Here is a 22,580-nt window from a genome sequence, read left to right on the forward strand (position 1 = left end):
TCACCTCACTGTATTTTATCCCATATTTTTGAATCTTGTCCAACCTATTCTCCAGTCCGAATGCTTAGCAATATTCAAAGTAAAAAACTTGCAAGATCTGTTTAAGAAAAATACGAAGTAAAATAATATCATGATGCACCTTCGCAATGCTACTGTGTATCTCTCCACGTTGTAAATTATTCTTCATTTAAACCCACAAACTCAACTCTGCTCCTATTCACTCAAGCCTGAGATGGCTCAAGAAGGGATTTTGCGAGAAGCCAACCCCGAAAATTGGCTCGGCGCGTTATAAGGCTGCGCGTCCGCTAACAGACATGCGTCTTACTTGTTCAGCGCCGTTCGGCTGGCCGGTGATTTGCGCCATACGCTTTGACATGCTGCGATACTGTTAGCAAAATGTCTCTCTAGGTAACACGTGATGTCTTCATCGAGTCGAAGTAGCATTAACTTACAAGTCAAAGAAGGCAAATTGGCTAGGCTCACTGCCAAATTCATACACGAAGCGACTAGCCAAGAAGCTGCCAAAAATGGCTCTCAGGTACGACTCGGGCACGCGAGAGATAATGGTCTTCAAGCCAATCTTCTGCAGAAGCAAGTTGGGCAATGCGTCTTGCAACACTGCGTGACGGATCTTCTCATTACCCCACAAATCGGATTGCTGAAGCTCCTCATCCAGAGTAGTGATGGCGTTGGACAACTTGTCTGAGAGAATAGAGCGAGGCACACCGGTCGCCTCATGCTCACGCCAAATAGCCTCAAACTCAAGGCGGGCATTCTCGCGGATCTTGGCCTGGACCTCACAAACATAATCGTTATAGAACTGTGGTGCCTGGCCAGTCTTGGCGTCGACACACATGTTCTCGACAAAGCCTGCATCATCAAATGAAAGAGACGCAAGAACTTCAAGTGAGGAAGAAGTAACACCACCCTTGTTTGCAGAAGCATCCTTATAAAGGATGCAGCCGGCAGCCTCGAGCCTGAGCTTAGCATCTTGCGTGATGAAAAGGTTGGCTCCCTCCACAATGTACGGAATGGTGGACTTTCCATCCTTGATGAGTCTGCTGACGGAAATCAGGTCAATAGACTCGGGTCGACCACCGCAAGGAACGAAAGCATCCGTCATTCCAGTGTCACGAAGATGATAGGTATTTCTGAAAGAGGTGCCGTTGGTGATGACTTCGCCCGTAGGGAGAGTAATATTAGTATCCTCGCAAAGGACACGGTAACCATCCTTGGACACCTTGCTCATGTCGTACTCGCTGATCATGGCACGCTTCTTAGCCAGACGGACAAGCTCATCCTTATCAAGACCGTTAGGGTCAGCGATGACACCAGAGCCGTCAACAATAGCAGTCCACTTCTCATTGCCGAGGAGGATTTCGTTACTGCCCAAGTCACCATCCGGACCACCAGTCTGCATCTTGCGCACAGTAGCAGGGTCAAGTTCAAGCTTCCTGTAAATACCCTTGACGTACTCACGGACGGAGAGCGTCGTCATGCCATACTTGTCGTGAGGAATGCCTCCAAGCTTCTGCGACTTGCCGGTGAAGAAAGACTTCCACCATGGGGCACCGCGTGCTCTGGCATGCTCGGTAGCCCAATTGACTAGATCAGCCGTATTCTCATCGGGGCCCATGAACAGGATTTCTTCCTTTCCATAGAGATCTACGAGCTTGTTCTTGATGCCCGGGGTCTGAGCTGGTAGAAGCAGATCGAGGATACTGTCAATGTATTTCTCGAAAGCTTCCTGAGCACGGTCTTGCTGCTTGGGGTCGAGAAGAATAACACCCTTGGATCCACCCTCAGGGATGTCCTTGTTCTTTCGCTGCTGGGTACTAGCCAGGCCATAATTCTCATCGAACAAGTTGCGAGCATTAATGCCGTAAGCTTCTTTGCTTCTGGACTTCACAATACGGATACCACCACGTGAGATATCTCGGAAACGGAGGTGGAAACCCCGCGACTCAGCACCAATGACAAGGAACATGCCATACAGACGACGAGGATATTCCACCTCAGGCAAGAAGGCAGGATCCAAGCGGAAGCTAAGAGCAACCTTAGTAGGGGTGAAGTAGTTGGTCTTGAGAATAGCGTTGTTGAAAACACGGAAGGCAGTCATGACCATCTCATCGTGCTCATTTGCAACAGTCTTGGATATCTTGTCCTTGAGTTTTTCATCACTGAGAACGTCCACGGCAGGTGTGACGGCCACCTGCTCATTCTTGGCGCCGAGATGGACATTAGCAAATGATGCATAGAGAAGTCTGACCAGCTCTGGGTACGTCTGAATGATTTCAAGAATGTAGTCAGGCGTGAAGGTTTCGGTTCGCAGGCGGCGCTTCAACTTGGAAAGCAGAGCAGCCTGAGCGGGATCGTCCATATCCAGCACGTCAGATAGGGACGCATATTCGGGGCCGAGTCGGTTCAAGAAGTGCTGAACGAAGACCCAAGCCGAATGTGCATAGACAGCCTCTTGGAGGCTGAGGGCTCCGATCGCAAACAGATTGTGAAACTTGTTTTGGGGCAAGCAATACAGAAGTGAAATCTCCTTGGTGATTTGGTGAATTGACTCATCCAGAGGAGGGAAGTAGCCATCGGTGTGGGATGAGGGCTTGAGGTAAATACTCATCACGGTGATACCATTCGAGAACTGCTCTACGTACTTTCTTGAACTGGTAACACCATAGTAATGGTAAAGATCGCTCAGAGCAGAGAACATGCCGCGAGCAGTACGTGTTCGGAAGGCAACAACCAGTCGCTTCTCAGCGACATCCTCAATATCAAAGACCTCAATAACGGGCCCAGTTCGGTTGACGGCGAGTTCAATGATTTCCTGATAGATCTGCTTGGTATTTTCGGTTGCCTTTTGCCAGAAGCCAGCATCCGAAATGCGTTCTATGTTGGTCTCCTTGGGGTCCGTCTGCTTGGGACTTTGAGCGAACTGACACTGGTAGACAAAATAGCATCGGAGAGTCGCCTTTGATGATGGACTGGCGCCAATTACAGCTGGGGAGCGAAAGGTCTCGACACGGTACTTCGTCTTGCCCTGGTGGTCAAGATACTTGGCCTCGAGGCGAGACTCGTATCTAGGTCCACTGACATTGCTCTCGCCTGGTTCACTTGTGTCGATGTATATGGCATGGTCATTTGCTTCCATGTCCAGGCGAATCTCCTCTTTCTTGTCCTCGCGGGAGTAAGCTGCCACCTTGGCAGCGTAAAGAGAGCTGATGTGGTTGGCGATGGCATCCGGTGTCTCGATGCGGAAATAAACATCGTCAATACCCAACTGCTCATAGAACCATTTGATCTGTTCATCAATCAGGGTCTCTGGGATGTAGCCGGCCTGTTGCAGGATGTTTTTGACAGAGTTCATTTGCTCGAGCTTTCCTGCGAACTCAGGGGCGACATAGCCAACAGTGGCAGAGCGAAGAGTTCGGTTGCCATTGCCGTTCGGCAGTGATGAATATGGAAGGCTAACGTGAGTAGGTTGGGGAGAAGGCTTGCGACTGGATTCTTCAGACTGAACATCAGCCAAGAATTTAGACTTGAGTAGTGATGATGCCATCTTGTTCTGTGGTTGTATGTATAGTTGTAAGGTTGGAGTATTGACTTCGGAATACCTGTTAGGCGAGAAATTAGCATATTGCAGTCATTCAACCTGCGTGTTTTATGAATCGATTTGACGATATGAAGCAAATAGATGGGACGATGCCCGTATTTATCAAGCTTCTTCAGTAATTCAGCAACTTGCTGAGATTCCGTGGTATGGTATGAACGAGGGTGACCAGGGTTCGCGAGAAACTCCACTTTGATCCATTGATGCAAGCATGAAGATTTCAAGTCAAATTGGCATAGTCCTGGAAAGGGACGATGTTGGGCACACTATAGGCGCATTTGGGGGGCGGCTGACTTCCAGGCAGAGCGATTTCAAAACTTACCTTCAGAGTATTCGATTTCCTGGCCCTGTCCTTGAATGAATTCTTTAAGACAGATTTATGGCAGGAGAAATATAGCTTCTAATTCGCAACTTGTACAAAGATCCTGAAAAAGCTACTTTTTCGATGATCACCGCTATGCAAGTCGAGATGTGATCGCGGGGTGTGTGTATAGTGGGGCGAAAATGTAGGCCGTCCGAAAAGTCAACGCTTATATGCAATGTCTAGTGAAGACGCAAAAACCGTGATAGCTGCAGAAGTTCGTCCAGACGAAAGCCCGCGATCACCAGAGGAGGTTGTAATCGTTTCGGTGGGAGAGAGAAACGACAAGATTTGAAAGGTGGGAGACTTCCTTGACGTGGCGGCTACTTCGAAAGTTAGCAGAAGGACTTTGGCGCAACAACCCCGAGGTCGATAGGACAATAGACGCCCCAAAACTCCCAGGGCAACCCCAAAGCAGCTCAACCAGCTCCTTAAGGGTCCAGCCAGAGTGTCTGGGTCTGGGTGCGACCAACGCCGAACGGAAGCGCACCCAGCAAGGAATTTGTATCTTAACAGGGCGACTCACAGCTATTTTTGATCTGATGATGCTGGCCGGAAACAGGGAGAGGCACAGGCAGGAAATTAAGGTGATTAGCTTTGGAACAAAGCTGAAGATAACAAAGGCAAAGAAACACCTTCAAGTCAAAATGACGTGCAGATAGGGGTGAGCGGAAGAAGAGTGTGAGACACCGAGGGAAGCTTGTTGATGCCAATTGGCAAAGAGGAAAGGTTTGATGTTCGTCAAAGAGCCAGCACAAGACGAAACTGGGCCATAAGCACCAGGTGTCGGTGCCTTTAAGTATAATTTGGAGCTGGAGCTCCACGACAAAGTTGAGAAAGGGCGGCGTCGTGCTCAAGGCATAATCTTTGCATCATCCGCTTGGACTAGACTTTTGCACGGCAACCAAGCCCGTACCAGCAAACCTGTGGCAAGTACACCCCTCGTACCTGCCGCCGCCCCTCGTGGGGTGGGCCAAGAATCAGTGAAGGGAAGGAGGGGTCCAGACTGGCCCCCCTCCCCGGTTGCGTAAGTACATATGTACATATGTAGAGCGTGGGTACCGTGCGAAGGAGTCATTCGGCGCAGGGCTCGAGTTGCAGGGTTTGAACTTCTATTGACGGGAGCAATTGTTCTCAATTTTAACTCGACATTTGAATGTTGGGAGTGCTGCCATGCACTTCATGTACCCCCGGAGCACCCAGAATACGCTCGCCATCCATCCCTTCGAGCAAGCCGCGTTTGGACCTTCAATGTTCCAACGCTGGGTACGGCAAGTCGCACAGTGGCCACTCACTGAGAACGGCCACCTCCCCCCGGTCTGCCACCAGACCGGACTCGACATCCGAGCTGACTTCTGGTACCAGAATGGCTTTTAATAGAACTTACGGAGCAGATTAAGTAGCTGACACCAGACAGAGCCTCCTTCGTGTTTCCATTCGAATGCAACAACTACGGAGTACTCGAGTACCTACCTACCTACCTACCTACCTAGTAGGTATCCAAGCAGCTCGGTGTGGACTGGTCGCTTCTGTGACGGCCAAGAGCCTCAAAAGCTGGTGGATTCCAGCACGAAGCATTTTACAGCACATGTAGTCCGGTCTTGTCTCGTCTTTGCATCCGCGTTTGGTTCTTGTTATTAATAACAGCAAAACTGTTCAGGCAACTGCTCCAGAATACTACATGTCTCTTGTCGTTAGCGAACAAGACAGTATCCTAGCAAGAGCGGGCGAGGGGTACCAATATCCATGCCCAACTCGTAACTACTTAAGTACCTATAGGAATTTCACGCCCTCTGACTGGTTCACCATAACATCACCAACATGCACACCCGATCGCGATCACGGCCTCAACCGGCTCGCAGGCGTGTTCCAGCGAGGGAGTTCAGCGGCCGCCCCAACTTGCCTCATCATTACCAAATACCAACTGGACACTAGACTGCACCAGGAAGTAGGTGTGGTCCAGGTGGTCGGTTCCTGGCCGCTCAGGTGTCAGGAACCAGCACTGGTGGCCTGTGGCATTGTGGCAGAGCACCAGCATGACTTGCCCACGCCCCTCAGTGGAGAGAGACGTTAGAGAGCCAACTGAGAGGCGGTCATAATATGCTCACGTAGATCAGGTACTTCAGCACCGGTGGATGTATAACGTATGGCTTAGTACCCGGTTTTGGGGTACCTGGGCGTTACCCAAACAAACAGTTATTAGGTACTTAGGTACGTATCTACGCACCATATCCCCGCCTTTTATTCTTCGTGTGAAAATCCAAGTGGGAAGGCAAATGCTGATTTTCCGGCGTCGATGGGGCGGCTATTCGAGGCTTGAAGGAATTTTTCCGGTCGTCGACTTCTCCATGCTTCTGCTGGAGTTCTTTGTTTGAGTCTTGCTGCGGCCATCGTGGGGATGGCTAAGCCTAATCGGTACCCATGCCCCACTCTCATGGTCTGGTACTTGGGTACTAGTTGGCCGTTGCCCAGTCTCGCGACTTGGGGATGCATCAGCAGACAAGTCAGAGATTTCTCTGGTGCATTCTTGGCCGCCCCGGATGTGTTTGTGGCTTTTCCCCAGCTCGCCATCCCCCGGTCCTCTTCGAAAACATGCATTCTAGTGTCTTCCCCAGAGCTTTCTTTAACGATGGCTCGCCGCTTGGGCCACGGCCCTGTACCAAGAGGCTCAGGAATACTACCTTTTATCCCTGACCCAATTATACCTGCCAACGTGGGCCGTGACAACCTCGACGCACGGTGCTTTTTGATTTTGTTGGACCAGGCGCCTGTAAATATCACGGCATATAACTACTCGTTGAAAGCTTGGGTGCCAAAGGATGAATTACGGCTGAACCGTGTGTTCAATCTGATTACCGAGATTTCAACCCATTCGCTGCACCAAAGACTTAGCCAAAGCTTCACATGTCAGGTGTGAGACTATCCAATTCACCGTCATCCAGGATTCCGTGCCAAAGGAATTTGAACCAAGTATACCAAGGACCCTAAGTTTACGTGCTTCAATCCTTTTACGCTAGAGCATCGTTAAGCAAGGCCAAGCAGTCCATCAGTCCAGGACTAGTGAGGAATTCACAAGACATGTTTGACCGTCACTTACACAGTGCCCCGCCTTGGCCGTGTAAGTCTCGACGACGGTACAGTATATGTCACGCAACTTGATGCATCTTGTCAACACAAAGCCGTTTTCACCTCGGATATTGGATAATGAGAAGACCACAATGCTATGTGTGTATTCACCTCTTCGTATGATCTACCACACACTTGTGTTGTTGCTGCGGATGTTCTGTAACTGGAAGTTGACAGCTCTTTTCTCTACAACACGTAAAAGCAAACAAGGTCGAATTGACTATAAGGGACTAGCGTGATGCAGATGGCGTGCATGAGGATTTTACAAGAAAATCAGTACCCCCTCATCTCCGTCTTTTACCGCTTTGTTTGGCGACGACGTTCCGGGGAAGCCATGTCTCAGATATCGGCTTGTTCAAGCACCGAAAGCACGCCCAGTATCTATACATTAGACGATTTTGCAGGGTAAGTTGCATTCTTTGACTCTATCTTCTCTCCTCTTGACCTGATGTCCATCAGCGAGAGAACAAGCCATCTCGAAAACGTCACGGCGGCATGGCACGGGGCGTCGGAGGCGGCGACGGACGGCGCGGGGACCGGAGATGGATCAAGTGTGGCGGCAAGGAAAGGCCCATATTCACACTTGATCACTCGCATATCATTCAAATCATACGCAAGTACTCCGCATCTCAGAGCGCTTGGTACTTTCCATTCAGGAGGCGCATGCATACCCGAGACCTGTCGCTCATTGCCTAAATAAGCTTGCCTACGGCCAATACTTGATGGCCGGGCGGACATGAGTCGGGCAGATGCTGCTGAGCGTCAATTGCATTTGGTACTTGCAGAAAATGACGCTGCCATTGTCTATTCCACAGTGCTAACTTGACGAGAGTGCAAAAAAATTGGGCATTTCCCTTGATTGGCGCCCGTCATGGTGGAAAATATTCAAACATGGGAAATCCACTTGGACAATAGCAGTTGCAGCGCCATTCGGTCGGGGTCCACCTCCGGGGGTCCGCCGGAGGACGATGAGAGGGCTTGGGGGGGGATGAGTGGTGGTGACAGGCCACACGCCGCTGGAAACTGGAGCCACACCGGACCAGAAACATCCATCTCCACCAGAACCGTCGGCCGGCACCCCCGGAGGCAGGCGCACCGTCCCTGTTTGGACAACATTAGGACCAGTTGGCAGCTTTCAATTCAACTTTGAAGGTTCCAGGTGAGAATAGCTGGCGGCGGGCTAGTGATGCAGGATAGGAATAATCGAACTGCCGTGCCAGCAGGGAGCTGGGTTGTGCACAGGCTGATCACTCATGCGCCAGCTGGACCACCTGGACGAAGCCATTCCCGGTTTCTATTACCCCCAGCTTTCTCCATCCCTACCGGTTGACGTTTCCATTACCCCCGTTTTACTTGATCGCAGTTATGGCTGCCCGCAGCGATTCGGCGTGACCTATCAGATGGAAGCCCAGGCACCTGAGCCGATCCACTGGTGGACTTTCTTACGCCCCCAGCGGCCAGCGACGCTCGCTGCACGCCCTCGCCGCTGCCGCCGCCGCCGCCTCTTCCTCCGCACATGGTTTGCTGCCGACGCGCACAAGTGGTATATCGTCAACGACGAGCAGCCTTCAGGACACGCGCCGCGAGGATGGATATGCGGGCGTTGACTTGATCAAGCCCAGGTGTTTTCTTGGGCTATTTCCGCCGCCATGGATGTGTACTCGTGGAGTCAAGTACAACGAGTGTCTGGCCCAATCACACATGTAGCTGATGCACGATTTTGAAGCCGTTGACACCCATGATGCAACTATATGCCTTGCAAATATTGGCACATGATGGAAGCTCGGGAGAACTAGGCAGTGGCTTTGGTGTTATGGAGACCGTGTTAATGCAATGCATCTGACAAATATGGAACAACTTTATTCGCACGCGGTGGAATACGAAGCATCTTTGAGCATCGACGGAGGGCGCAAATCTTCAGCATGGCTTTCCGTCGCCCGCCGTGCATATTGCGCGCTCCAGGCTTCAATACATGCATCCGGTTGGGCATTCCTGGGGCCTCTGGCTTCTCGCCCCTGACATGTGGCTATCATACAATTTGATTCCATACAAGTTGAGCTTCGCGTGCTGTAGCTGTCTGCCATTGGCAACAAGTCGTGGACTTTACTCGGGAGCTGTGCTTTCTACAACCAACCAGTACACAATGTATATATGTATGTACACAATGCAAAGTCTGGTCGTACTGGACGGAACGAGGCGTCACCTGTAACAACGAACAGCCAAGCAAAATGAGCACTGGGCCGTCTATCCGGTTCCCGACAGCAACGCAACGATGCCAGCAAGGCATTGACGGAACACGGAGCTGCCATACTGCAATGCACTGTACTGCGCCAACGAACCCAAAAAGGGTCAACATGATGTTCGAGCCCCCACCCGCGTCACGCTTATTTGTGCTATTGCGAGCGAGCAGGGACGGAGTATACAGAGTAAAAAAAGGTCCCAAAGCAAAAAAGGGGGCACTGGCTTTTCGCCTTTTCTGGCACGAGCATTGATCACGAGGACAACAGGGAGAGAGAGAAAAAGCCAATCCATGCAACAGATGGCGCATTTTCCTTTACCCTTCTTCTCCCCTTTGGTAAAAAAAGACAAAAAATGAAAAGCTTGAACACGGGTCCGTGTCTTATTAGCCTTTTCCAAAACAAAAACGCAGGCTTTGCCGTACCCCAACCGCTGGGGTCGAGTATCCCTGCGCATTGGTCACGATGGCTGATCAAATGCCACTACTGGCCCTTCTGGCCCTTCTGGAGACACGTCTTACGTACAAGCGGCGAAGTCGATTCGATGAAGTCCCCAAGCACATCATCACCAGGCTTCGCACGTAACCCACTGGCCAACCGGCCAACATGGGCATGAACGGCGAGCGGATAAGCGGCTACGGAGTATGCCGTGCGTGCAGCATTTGATTTTTTTGGTATTTTCGTCTTGTGCTACTGGATGGAGCAAGTTTTGTATTGTTATGTATCTGTTTTTTTTTTTTTTACCACCCAGGTAATTTGGAGTTGCGGTGACAACTGCCAGTTTCCCCGAGTGGTACACAGGTGCATGTATACTGCACTCGAGGCTCAGTGGTTCTCCGCACCCGCCTGCATGGAGGTACCTGGATACTCCGTGCTATTATGTACAGCGCTTAATGTCAATTGCCTGCACATGTGCATGCATCGAATTGATGTCCCAATGTTGCGCCAGGCTGCCACTCCCCTGCCACTTCCCTGCCCTTCCTGCATTAAAAAACAACATTGAATTCTCCATCTTGAATGTTTCCGCCCTTCCGAACTGGGCTTCTGAGTCTAACCATCCGCCCCCATGACTCTTTGGAGCCGATCCCCGGATTTTCTCAAGCGGGATCCCTCCGGCTGCTATTTTTGCACCGCCCAAGCGAGCACAGAGTGAGGGGGGGCTGTTATGATTATTATTGTTGTTGTTGTTGTTGTTGTTGTTGCTGCTGCTGCTGCGAGTGGGCGAGGCCCTCGCTCGTTACAGCCTCGATCCGAGTGTTGCGTGCATTCGAAATGCTGTGTGACTCCGGCAATGACACTCACTTGCATTCGGAGGTTGCATTTCCACTACTATTACACGTATGTATGCGTATGTGACTCTGTATTGGAACGTCGATTGAATGGCAGGTTCCTGAATGGTACTCCTTGTTTTGTGTCGGTTGCACCCGGGGGGAATGAGGCTGGCGATTGCTGCGAAGACGGAAATATCGGCCATGCAGCAGAAATGACGATGACATGCAACTTGAAAACATTCAGAGGACGTGGCCCAGATACGTTCTTGTATGAGGGATCGAGTACCGAGTACCGAGTTGCATACATGCTTCGTACATGATACATGGAATTCTGAAAGTCCATGTGGTATCATGCACTCCGTTCCGGCTGATTATCATGGCGACGGCATCAGGGGACCGGGGGGAGTCCCTCTCTTTTGCCTTTTTGTTGCTGTTTTTGAAGCATTTGCATTCTGCATCTGCCAATTGCGAAGTTACCATATGCAGCTTGGATGGCGTATCAGATGGCTCAATCCGCTCAGCATCACCAGCATCATCATGGCTTTCTTTGGTCATTGTGTCCCGTCAGAGGGGCACGCGACCTCGCGCGATGGATTTTCTCGCGTAAGCAATATGCCACGGTCACATATGCCCTCTCATTTCTCAAGTAGAAGCAGCCTAGCGCAGGGAAACATTATACATAGGTGGAGGATTATGGGATGCCCGGCCCCAATTCTCGTCGGCCATGCCGGCACGCCGTTTGCCTCGAGCCAAAGCGCTCGGGGTTTGCTCCATTGCGCCCGTTGACGCCCGACGCTGAACCTTTTGCAGCAGCCAAAATGCGCCACAGCGCGATGCTCCTGCGTAATTTTGGCTCGCCAGTTGGTGTTGGGTGGTCACGATGCCTTCATGGCCGGCAGGTGACAGCTCACAGGGGTGTGATCCGGCTGTCCCCAGACAAGACCATGTTGTACGGAGTATTATCAATAACATTCAAGGGAGGAATTCAGATCCCTCGGCCAACATTCTTCTGCTCGTCTGCCTCGCCCCCGCGGAGTGGCCACGTGCCCTGCCGTGTTGGTGTCGGCGGCGATGGCAAAACGGGGGCATGCGAAATTATCCAATCTCTCATTCGTGCCCGACGATGCCAAATCTTGGGGTCCAAGGCAACGGTAGTTGAATAACAGTTGCAATGTATGTATGTACTCGACCCGCGCTTGCTGGTCCAGGGCAAGTACTGCCTTTTGTCCATAATTTGGTTCTTTCCATGGTTAGAATTGGCCGTTATTTTACACTATCCGTACACCCTAAATCCAGACTGGACTGGAGCGAACGAGCCCCCTGCTTTAGGACCCAGTAACGAGGCATTGCAAACCACATGACTATGCGCAGCCCGTAATTTATATCACAATTCCTTTCTTTCAATTTCGCTTCTCGGCTTTCAATCGCGTTCGTGCACATGCTTATAGTACAGTAGTCTTGGACATGAAACAATTTGACACTGGGATATATCCTCAACATGCCATTTTTACAATGCCCCGAGTCGACATGTCAAATACCCTACACCAGCTGTAATGAGCTTACAGCATCTCTTTCATACGAGTGCATTGTACATGCACGCCCATTTTTTTACGTGGCAAAAATTCCCTTCTGAAATGCACTGGCAAGGTCGAGGTTTATTTAGTTGAAGATGTACTTCTTTCGTCCTACATTCACTTTCCAAAGAATTGCAAGGCAAGTACAGAGTGATTATGCCCAATACTGTGGTTTGTAGCCAATCAGGTTATAAGATTGCTCCGTGTAACCTATGCTTCGCAGAATACCCAGGACTAAAGCCGCGCTTCCTCCATTCGCAGCTTTCGGGCTTTGATGAAACACACAAGTAGGAAAGGCGTTATGATTCACGGGGCTCAAAATGTCATATTTTTGTAACATTTGGTTATTTTCGGTAGTAAGTCGTATATTCTCACTCTCCCGAGAGTTACGAAGCCCCCAACCTAGTTGTGTGGGACTCTGGCACGTGACGTCCCATTTCCTTACCTCCAGATGAGAGCAACACCCTGGTCAGCTGGGTTAGCACCAGCTTCGAGCTAAAAATTTTGAGAGTACGGAGTCTCCGTGACGCAGCTTTCCAAATCAACGGCCACACGCCCATATCGCGAACATCAGCAGGCAGTCCGCATTACACCCAAGTTGCTAGTGCGGTCCCGTATAAGCGACCCTGTATCATCTAATTCCCACCGTATACCTTTTCACGAGCTGCTTGCGCCTCCATCGCCTTTCTCATTGGACGGGGAATCTCGCAGGCTACCCAACCTCTTAACGACGACACAGTTTTAACTGTAGCCATCCTCCCTACCCGCCAAAATGGTTACTCTCACCGAAGTTGAGGACGAGCATTTCCAGTCCTCCCAGGCTGGCCCTGATGTCGATGACGATGACTTCACTGACACTGGTTCGTTCCCATTACCGCCAACTATTTCAGGAGATTGAAGCAGAAGCATTTTGGCTGACGAACCCTTGGTAGACTCTGAAATCTCCAATGACTCTGACTACGACCCCTCCAATGAGACCCTAGCAGAACGCCTGTATGCACTTCGAGATATTGTCCCCCCGACAACGAGAGGTTGGATCTCCAGCCGTGTCAACTCCATTTCCAGCAAGGCCTGGAGCGTATTGTCATTCAGTGGCAAGGGTGCTTGGGTCATTACCACCTCTGCTCTATTCTTTGGCGTACCTTTTGCTCTGTCCTTTGCCGAGGATCAACAACTTACTGCCATGGAGCAGGAGTACAACATGCGACAGACTGGTAGCGAGCTGCTTACCGCCGGCTCCGAGCAGAACACTGCTGATAAAGTTGGAGCCGCCCTGGGTGATGGCCAGGCTAAGCCATCGCTGTAATCTCTTCACTATAATTGGATTATGCCGGAAATTTCTTGAGACATTGTGCGCCCCGACGACAATCTCTACCACGAGCCAAATTTAAGAGGACACGTTGATAGCGCCCTTTTCTGTACAATACTGTGTCGGGACAAGAGCTGAGAGTTTCGCGTCGCCGCTTGATGAAACACGACCGACTGGGAAACCGGGCTTGGTAATATAAATACGAATTGGGGTAGGAAATGAAAATAGGGGGGGATATGGGAGTGGATTTTTTTCATCTTGTTTTCAATCTCATCTCCTATGACGGGCAGGTTCGCATGTATTTTGTCACTGTACCTTAGACTTTGATTCTCTGACTTGTACAATGTGGATAATGAACACCAACACTCGCGGTGAAAATCTCCATCTGTGTCAGATGTGCCTTGAGCAGAGGCTCTTCATGGCTGGCACTATCGCTGTATTTTCGTTGTTGAAAAAGCCGAAGCCCGCATCCGATGAAACTCAACAGATTGGTGTTCTTTGGCCGTTGTAGATATCGACTCACAAGATGGGTAAAGCCACTCATCAGGTCGAACGAATATTGAAGCTTGACTAGTATCGCCCAACCAAATGTAGGGTAGCATCGACTCGGGCGGGGTGTCGTCAACTTGGAAAGGCGTGCTTCGAGGAACTCCATTACCTCGCCTGACCACTAAGAATTGAAGTGCAAATTTGGCTCGCAATGGACTACGTGCTGTTACCAAAGATTGAGGTAAGCTTGTATGGACAGGAGGAGGATGAATCACGACCTGAGCCCCAGCTTTGCGTAACAGGCCCGGCGATGCTAACCTTTGAACTTGGCTGTAGCTACATGCCCACCTGACTGGAAGTGTTTCCCGCCCAACATTACACGAGATTTGGAAAAGGAAGAAAGCGTCGGGCCAAACTGATCTAGAGGACCCGCGGGTAGTCATGCCCGAGGGCAAACACGACTATAACCTTCAGACGTGAGTGACTGTTGCCAACTTTCCACCGCAAAGTCCAAGGCATCGTTGCATGCTTAGATTGCACATGGTGTTTGCCAGGTTTGTACGTGGACGTGTAATGGTATGGCAGAATATTGCAGCAAGATACTATACTCGCATGAAGTGGCGTATTGCCCTCTGGCTCGTCGAGTTTGCCTTGGGAAACTAATGTAGAGCCTGCAGTTTCTTCCCACTCTTCAGCAGCTACATCTACAATCTTCTCACGGACGAAGAATCGATTCGCTACGCGATAAATAGTGTGCTGCAAGACTTCCTGGCCGACGGCGTTGTGTATCTAGAGCTGCGCACCACTCCGCGATCCACAACCACCATGTCTGCAGAGGCGTACATCACAGTCCTCCTCGGCGCTATTGAGGAATTTGAATCGCTTCACCCCCAACTGCACACTCGTCTGATATTGTCTATCGATCGCCGCCATTCCATTCGTACGGCAGAATCTATCCTTGACCTCGCAATTCGTCTACAAGACACAAATAAGTGCGGCGTTGTCGGCATCGACTTGTGCGGAGATCCCACTGCTCGTCCCGGGGGAGAAGTTGCCGTGTTCACTCCCGTCTTTGAGCAGGCCTCTAGAGCCGGGCTGGGGATTACTGTTCATTTTGCAGAAGCAGAGGCCAGTGGATCTCACGATGAGCTCCGCACGCTGCTTTCTTGGAATCCCGGCCGATTGGGACATGTAATATGGGAGGACGAGGAAGCTAGGAAGGTAATTGTAGAAAGGGAACTGTGCCTGGAGCTCTGTCTGAGCTGCAATGTGCAGGCGGAAATGATCCATGGGGGGTTTGAAGGCCACCACTTTGGGCATTGGAAGGACGTCAAGGGCCCCAAGATTTCGCTAGCGGTAAGTCTAGATGGCCCGCCCATGTCTCTGCGTCTTCTCCGAATGGAGAGGAGCCGGGTAGATGGATCCAGACGAAAACTGACAAAGGCCCTACTAGACGGACGATGTAGGTGTGTTTGGGAGCCCCCTTTCGAACGAATACCGACTAGTGGCCCAGCATTTCCATCTCGACCGTTCTCAGATATGCGCTTTGGCTCGGCAGGGAATCGAGGGCATATTTGCTGGAGAGCAAGAACAACAGCGATTACGGGATATAATGTGGAAAGAGTGACGGCAACAACAAACTTAGACATCTAGATGGCACAGAATGTGTTCAGACCGAAATTTGAGCTTTGACGTTGATAAACACTATTGTTGAGTCTTATGCGGCTCGACTTTCCCATTTAGAGAACTACTAGGTACCTGGGTAGTTGCGTTCAATGTTCATTTTTGATTGATGTTGGATGTGGTCAAATCCAAGGCTGCAATTTAGCGCGCGATGACACTCTAGATGTCATGACGTCCCGCCGTGGCGCCCAAAAAAGGCTAACAGCCAGTTGAACCGCGGCTGCCAAGCCAACCAGCATCAACCCTGGCTTTGCCGCAGCCTGCACCTTGTACGTACACCTAGGTGGGAGGAGCGGCGGCGACAAACCACATGTGCACTTCCTTGATCTCGACTAGGCAACCTTCATGTCGGCCTGGGGTATATGGTGCCACGGCTCGCTGCAAGAATATTTTGCGACAAATTCAAAGTCTCTGAAAATTGACCTGTCGCTGCGGGAGCAAGGTCGTCCTCAGCGGAAACCATGAATGTCCGTCAACACCAACTACTTACCAGCTAACGGTCCCCGTCAAGGCAGGAGAGTGCGTGGCTAACCAAGAACCTACAGATCCTTGAATGGGCCTTTGGGAAGCGCATGACGCCGGCTGAGCGTCTACGCAAGAACCAGCGAATGCTCGACAAGGCGATCCGAGAACTCGACCAAACGCGCGTCAAGCTGGAGAAGCAGGAGAAGACGCTGATACAGCAGATCAAGACCAGCGCCAAGAACGGGCAGATGGGCGCTTGCAAGATCCAGGCCAAGGACTTGGTCCGCACGAGGCGGTATATCGAAAAGTTCTTTTCAATGCGCAGCCAACTACAAAAGATCTCATTACGGCTCCAGGTACGACGAGCAATTCATACATACACATGGGGAATAGCTGGGAGAGTTCACTTTGGTGAAGAACAAGGCGACGGCTGACACGAGGCACTTTCAAAACAGACGTACCGAACGAACGAACAAATGATGCAAGCCATGAAAGGGGCCACGATGGCCCTGGGGAGTATGAACAAGTCAATGAACTTACCCCAACTTCAGCGAATCGCCATGGAGTTTGAACGAGAAAACGACATCATGGAGCAGAGGCAGGAGATGATGGATGATGCCGTCGACGATGCCATGGATGTTGGTGTCGAAGAAGAGGGCGATGAAGTGGTCGAACAAGTCTTGGAAGAAATCGGCATTGATTTCAACCAATCCGTAAGTTATCCCCCAACACGGCACTGTATTTTGACCCTTCATTGCCAAAGTAAGCGAGTAGGCTGACGTATCTGGCAGCTTGGGGAGACACCAACGGCCATAGGCAACCCTGCTATTGCGGAAGGCAAAATTGCACAGGCTGTTGGCGGAGGGAGTGGTGGTGACCCAGTTGATGATGACCTTCAGGCCCGACTTGATAGCCTGAAGAAGTAAAGTGGCGCGATTATCACTTTCGGTGTGCGAGACATCACTTTACTATACTACTCCGTACATCTACTCCGTACTTTTTTTTTTTACGGACGACGACTATCGCAGAGGCCGGGCGATTTTTTTCTTTTCTCTTTCCTTTTCTCCACTGAGGCGTTTTGAGTTTTAGAGAGACGAAAGACGAAGACGATGCTTTTTTGTGGTATGCCGGCCCAGTTTGCCCCCGGCAGGTATAAGCGTTGTTTCTCGCATAGTAGCTTGCGGGCTGGAATATATCTTGGTTTCATGCTGTTGGCAATTATGCTGTTGGCAATTATGCTGTTGGCAATTTTGGGATTATCAACTGTCAGACCAGCAAACAAGGTCCAGAACAAAGAGCGTCATGGCAATGACATAAGCGCAGAAGGATATGAATGCGTCTCGCCAATGCTCTGATTGACCATGAGTTTGATTGAGCGCGAGTATTCCGAAGAACCCGCGAGCTGTTGTCGTGTATTAGATGCCGCATGACCCGTGCGAAAATAGGGGCTGTGGGGGGGCAGGGGAAACATTGAATGGGGGGAGGACATGTGCAGGATGAAGGACAGACGGAGCAAACTCTGAAGACGGACTGACTATTGTAGACTTTATTTACTATGGACATGGAATATCGGGGAATGGAATGTATTGATGCTCTGCAGATGCCTGGAGGTCGGTCGGTACATTTGGTACAGTGATGGTTGGGAGAAGCACTGGAAGCGCGTGCCATGCCGAATCCAAGCAGACCCCAGACTGAAGTGTTCAACAAATTGTCAGGAACACGGAGCAGCCAAGCAACCTTGTTGCGTCCGGATGTCCGGGCCTTTGTCGGAACACGCTGTTATCAACGGGCGCGCCGAACGGTACTCGGTAACGCGTTCAGAGTACGGAATGGCCCCAGTCAATCACCTGTCACTCCCGACTCGACTTAGCTTGACGCGGAGCTGCTCAGCCACTCTGGCTGGTTCAACAAGGTGACGTCGTCTGGGTCCAGAGCGCCAACACCCAACAGGAACCGGCGGAGAGAGACATCTGGAGCTCCCCAATGCTCGATGATAATAGAAAGACAATACGTATTAGTGCGTACGGAGGTACTTGCATACTTTGCAAAGTAAGGACCGCGGGAATAGGCGATTGACATGTTGCATGTTGGGCATCTAGCACCTACCCCAGCAAATCCTGCCCTGCCCTTACTTTAGGTACCTGGGCAGGCACTTCCGTACATTGTTAGTAATCCCCCCCCCCCCAGCCAGCTGCCCCAGCCGGCCAGGCTGTCCAGAACCCCGCCAGAGCCTCCGGATGCCAGTCCGCCACCAACTTTAGAACTGAGAAAGACCCCTCATTTGCTCGTTTGAGCACGGTCAAGCGGTCCATTTCTCCTGCATGTCGTCCAGCGCTAACACCCGTCGTCGCCCAGCCCAATCGACCAACCCAGTCGACAGTCCGACCTTGGTCACCGTCACCCAGACGTCGTTGGAACACACGTCTCTGCGACACCTACACACCCTCACCACTGTTCCTCCATTTGTCAACACCGCCTTCACCAGCGAGACGGCCATCGTACGGCCTCATCCCGATAGTAGACACGCCACCGGGCTGTTGCCTCTCGCATTGCGTCGTACCAGTCGAACCTTTGCTACCCAAGCACTGGTTGACACTGCCGCACTTTCCTGTCCACCGTCAGGCCCGGACGGCCCTGTTCACGCCGCTCTTCTTGCTAGGCACTCTGGTATGTCGTCGTCGTTGTAACTACGGCGTCCATTTTTCTTTTGGTGCCCATGTCTTTTTACCTCTGCCATCGTTTCGTCCGACGCCGACGCCGTCACTCGTGACCATGTGGTGGCATATCATGGGTGGCGTTTCAACCGGAGCAAACATTCAGACAAGTCTGCGCAACAGTCATTTTAGCCGCGGGCATTGATTGTTCGACAGCTGTCTTTCGCCTATACCGCCGGGCGCTCCCTTGGACGCCATTTTTAGGCATTTGGACGCCACAGCATACCCCCATCCATTGTCACATTTTCCATATAACTCATGCCACCTCCTCACACTGCCTCTACAACATTTCTAACTTCTATCGATAGCTGTCCCAGCCTCTTCGCATTTTGAACCGTCATTTTACACCCGACCTCCGTACTGTCGCTGCTATTTCCGCCCGTGATCAAACAATTATCTAGAGCTACTACAGCAACTTACCAGATTCGAGTCCTATTTTCCTCCCACCTCCCCCCCTGACGAGGATTATTTTGGGCTCAGTGGTCGTATATTCTTTTCTTATTGTCGTTGTTTTATATATTCAACAAACCCCGCGACTGTCTTTGACGGCATCCGGGCCTTTGTTACGTTCTTGCTCAACACAATACCCCCTACCCAGAGTCTTGCCTCACCTCCACAAAGCTGGCAGGCAACAAGCGCCGCAGTCTCTCCTCTCAAGGAGGAAGCCTGCTGAATAGAATGTTTGGCGGGGGTTCCAATTCTCCAGGATTAAAGACAGAGAGCGAATCGAAAGCTGAAACAAAGCCTCCTTCGCCCGGCTCAAGTCCTAAAGCCAACCCTCCGGCTCCCATCAAGACGGCTATTACCTCGCCTGCGAGCGGAGAGAAACGAAGTGGCAATGGCAGCCCCCGCTATAATGACACTGGGGGATCTACGGATAAGAAACGTAGGAGCAGCGGTGTCGGGAGCAAAGCGAGCAGCTTCCTTGCATCGGCTAAGAATACCTTGAACTTCTCCCAGGTCGGTCGTGGAAACTCCGATCTGAGTGCCCAGACGCCTTTGCAGAAGTTGGGCAAGCAAGATCCCGCCCTGGCAGTCCCGCAGGGCCAGCATAACAATTCCGCGGGCGAATCGTTACCCGGCCCGAAGTCTACATTCCGAGTCGGCGTTTGGGAAGATAGGAACAAGAAATGTCGTCGGACCATGGAAGACACCCACGCATTCTTGTACAACTTCTTGGCGACTCCTCAGCCCAATAGCGACGCCCCGTCCAAAGCCAAGTCCGAGAAGAACGACTCGGAAGGAACTGGCAACGAGGTGTTGGAATCCGACAACGGATACTTTGCCATCTTTGATGGCCATGCTGGTACTTTTGCTGCTGACTGGTGCGGGAAGAAGCTTCATCTTATTCTCGAGGATGTTATTCGAAAAAATCCAAATGTGGCTGTACCGGAGTTACTAGATCAGACCTTCACCACGGTGGACACACAGCTAGAAAAACTCCCACTGAAGAATAGCGGCTGTACGGCTGCCATTGCCGTGTTGCGATGGGAGGATCGTGTCTCCAATGAGAAACCTGCTGCGGGGGCGACGAAACAGACACCCAAGACGAACGAGGCAAACAACCCCGATAAAGACAAGCCATCTAGTTCGCCGCGTGGCCGTGCGGCTTCTGCCTCCTCTACCGACACTCAGCTGAAGCCGAAGCTACCCACCACAAGGCAACGCATTTTATACACGGCTAATGTCGGCGATGCTCGCATTATCCTATGTCGTGGCGGCAAGGCGTTGCGGCTGTCATATGACCACAAGGGAAGTGACGAGAATGAAGGCAAACGGATTGCCAATGCCGGCGGGCTGATTTTGAATAATCGTGTCAACGGCGTTCTGGCAGTGACCCGTGCACTAGGTGACGCATATATGAAGGAACTTGTCACCAGCCACCCATACACGACAGAAACTGTTATACAATCTGATACGGACGAATTCATCATCATTGCATGCGATGGGGTAAGTCAAGTTCCTGAGTGGAATATGCGGTTTTAACTGGCTAACTGGATTTCTTTCTTCATAGTTGTGGGATGTTTGTAGCGACCAGGAAGCTGTCGATCTAGTCCGGGACGTCCAAGACCCAATCGCTGCGTCAAAGCAGCTGGTAGACCATGCCTTGAGTAGATTCAGCACCGACAATTTGTCCTGCATGATTGTTCGCTTTGATAAGACTGCTACGGTAACCCAAGGCGTGAGTACTAGTGAGAGTGAAGGCGGATCGGACCGCAGCGCGGCGGCCAGGGTCAGTGAAGCTGAGAAGATCGTATCGGACACCAAGCAGGCAATCGCCGAAGGTACCGTGCCTGCAGTTGGAGTGTCTGCCAGCAATAGCGGTCGGGGATATGACACGATACCTAGAGAGGGAGGAGAATTCATTGTGACTACGCTGAGTGAGCCTGTCGCGGAGGAGACAGAGAGCGCTGTTGCGGAGGACGACAGCCCCGAAGTGTCAACAAAAGGCAAAGACGCCCCAGAGGCGGCAGAGGCTGCAACAAAACCTGATGAGGGGCCCGAGAAATGAAGGCACTTGGCGTGCTAGTTGCGGACATGCACACGTCTGGTTAGGCATGACATTGGTATGACGACAGACAAGAGACGACGGGCAAGTTGAAATATGCCTTCAAATTAGCAACCCCCATTTTCTGCTTTCAATGATATTTGCATTATGAATTTTTGTTTCTCAAGATGGATATTTGGGCTCGGTGTGCCGTTTCGGATCGGCTCGACTCGGCTCGACTCGACTCGATTTGTAGTGAAGGGACTGTATGTAGAACCACCCAGGTAGACATGTATGAATGAATCGGGCATAGGACTTTCGTGTTGGCCATACACTTGTTGGTCTCAGAAGCTATTTGCAATCAATGAATGGTTTTCTTTTTGACAGAAGTTGGCAATCAACAGCCTAATATCTCAAGAGACTGAATGAGCCGAATGGGGTCGCTTTGGATAATGCCGGCGCTTTGACGCTTTTCTTTTTGTCATTCATCCTCCCCTCCTCCTTTTTACTCCTTTTTGTGTGTATGTGCGTTTTTTTTTTAAAAAAAAAGTTAACGCACAGAACAACTGGTAACCAGTTCCCTGGATCCTTAGGTAGCAACGCCAAAAAAAAGAGAAAAGATGGCGGCGTCTGTGTGGAGGACATGACATGCACGGGAGATTGCATAGCGACAAAGCGCCAGATAACTACTACCTAGGTACTAGTTAGTGTTGTCATGCCTGGCCTAGTAGGAATTACTCTACTCTGTACGTGGCATCGTTGGGGATTGGCAGTGCAGCGATTTCCACTGCGTCAAGCTTCGTAGAGCTACGGCACCAAGATGCCTATGTAGTATGTACGTAGTAATTATGTACCAAGGAGGCAGGTGGTAACGAGGGACCATGTTTCCGTTTTGACATTTGCGCGATGTCGGGGAATTTTATCAATCCCAGCAGGGCGGCGACGGCGGCGAGCGAGGTGCAAGGGTCCCTCAACGTCAGAATGGTCGGCTGCTGGTGAAGACGCAACATGTCGTCGTTTGATACGGACAAGTCGTTTGAGTTGACGCCTTTCTGGTTACGGAGTACGACGAACTGCTCAGCTGGAGGTGGCCGAGGTGTTTGATGAGCACCGACTTGGAAACGCGGGCGCCACCACAAACCACAGACCTCTCTGTCCGTCCATGTCTCTTTCTCGGTCGACCGTTGGCCAATCAATCCACAAAGGTCGATGCGGCGGAGCAGTTCAGCAGCCCAGTAACTCGGTGC

The 22,580-nt window shown here is 51.1% G+C and overlaps 4 protein-coding genes across 4 annotated transcripts; 3 read left to right on the forward strand and 1 right to left on the reverse strand.

Annotated features, from left to right (window-relative positions):
- Positions 1–286: 286 nt before the first annotated feature.
- Positions 287–3,565, reverse strand: MAA_02480 (NAD-specific glutamate dehydrogenase; the record flags this gene model as incomplete). The annotated part of the gene is made up of 2 exons (XM_007820478.2): positions 287–377; positions 453–3,565. The coding sequence occupies 2 exons, from the start codon at positions 3,563–3,565 to the stop codon at positions 287–289; spliced, it is 3,204 nt and encodes a 1,067-aa protein (XP_007818669.2).
- A 9,392-nt stretch (positions 3,566–12,957) lies between these two features.
- MAA_02479 (Mitochondrial outer membrane translocase complex, subunit Tom22) lies at positions 12,958–13,491 on the forward strand (the record flags this gene model as incomplete). The annotated part of the gene is made up of 2 exons (XM_007820477.1): positions 12,958–13,045; positions 13,118–13,491. 2 exons carry the CDS (start codon positions 12,958–12,960, stop codon positions 13,489–13,491), a joined length of 462 nt encoding a protein of 153 aa, XP_007818668.1.
- Positions 13,492–14,194: 703 nt separating this feature from the next.
- On the forward strand, positions 14,195–17,057 carry MAA_02478 (SNF7 family protein; the record flags this gene model as incomplete). The annotated part of the gene is made up of 6 exons (XM_007820476.2): positions 14,195–14,224; positions 14,320–14,459; positions 14,661–15,339; positions 16,212–16,487; positions 16,587–16,844; positions 16,923–17,057. 6 exons carry the CDS (start codon positions 14,195–14,197, stop codon positions 17,055–17,057), a joined length of 1,518 nt encoding a protein of 505 aa, XP_007818667.2.
- Positions 17,058–19,523: 2,466 nt separating this feature from the next.
- MAA_02477 (protein phosphatase 2C) lies at positions 19,524–21,357 on the forward strand (the record flags this gene model as incomplete). The annotated part of the gene is made up of 2 exons (XM_007820475.1): positions 19,524–20,795; positions 20,860–21,357. 2 exons carry the CDS (start codon positions 19,524–19,526, stop codon positions 21,355–21,357), a joined length of 1,770 nt encoding a protein of 589 aa, XP_007818666.1.
- Between the last annotated feature and the right edge of the window lie 1,223 nt (positions 21,358–22,580).

The sequence above is a fragment of the Metarhizium robertsii genome, assembly GCF_000187425.2.
Source record: "Metarhizium robertsii ARSEF 23 chromosome Unknown MAA_Scf_1, whole genome shotgun sequence".
Classification (NCBI taxonomy): domain Eukaryota; kingdom Fungi; phylum Ascomycota; class Sordariomycetes; order Hypocreales; family Clavicipitaceae; genus Metarhizium; species Metarhizium robertsii.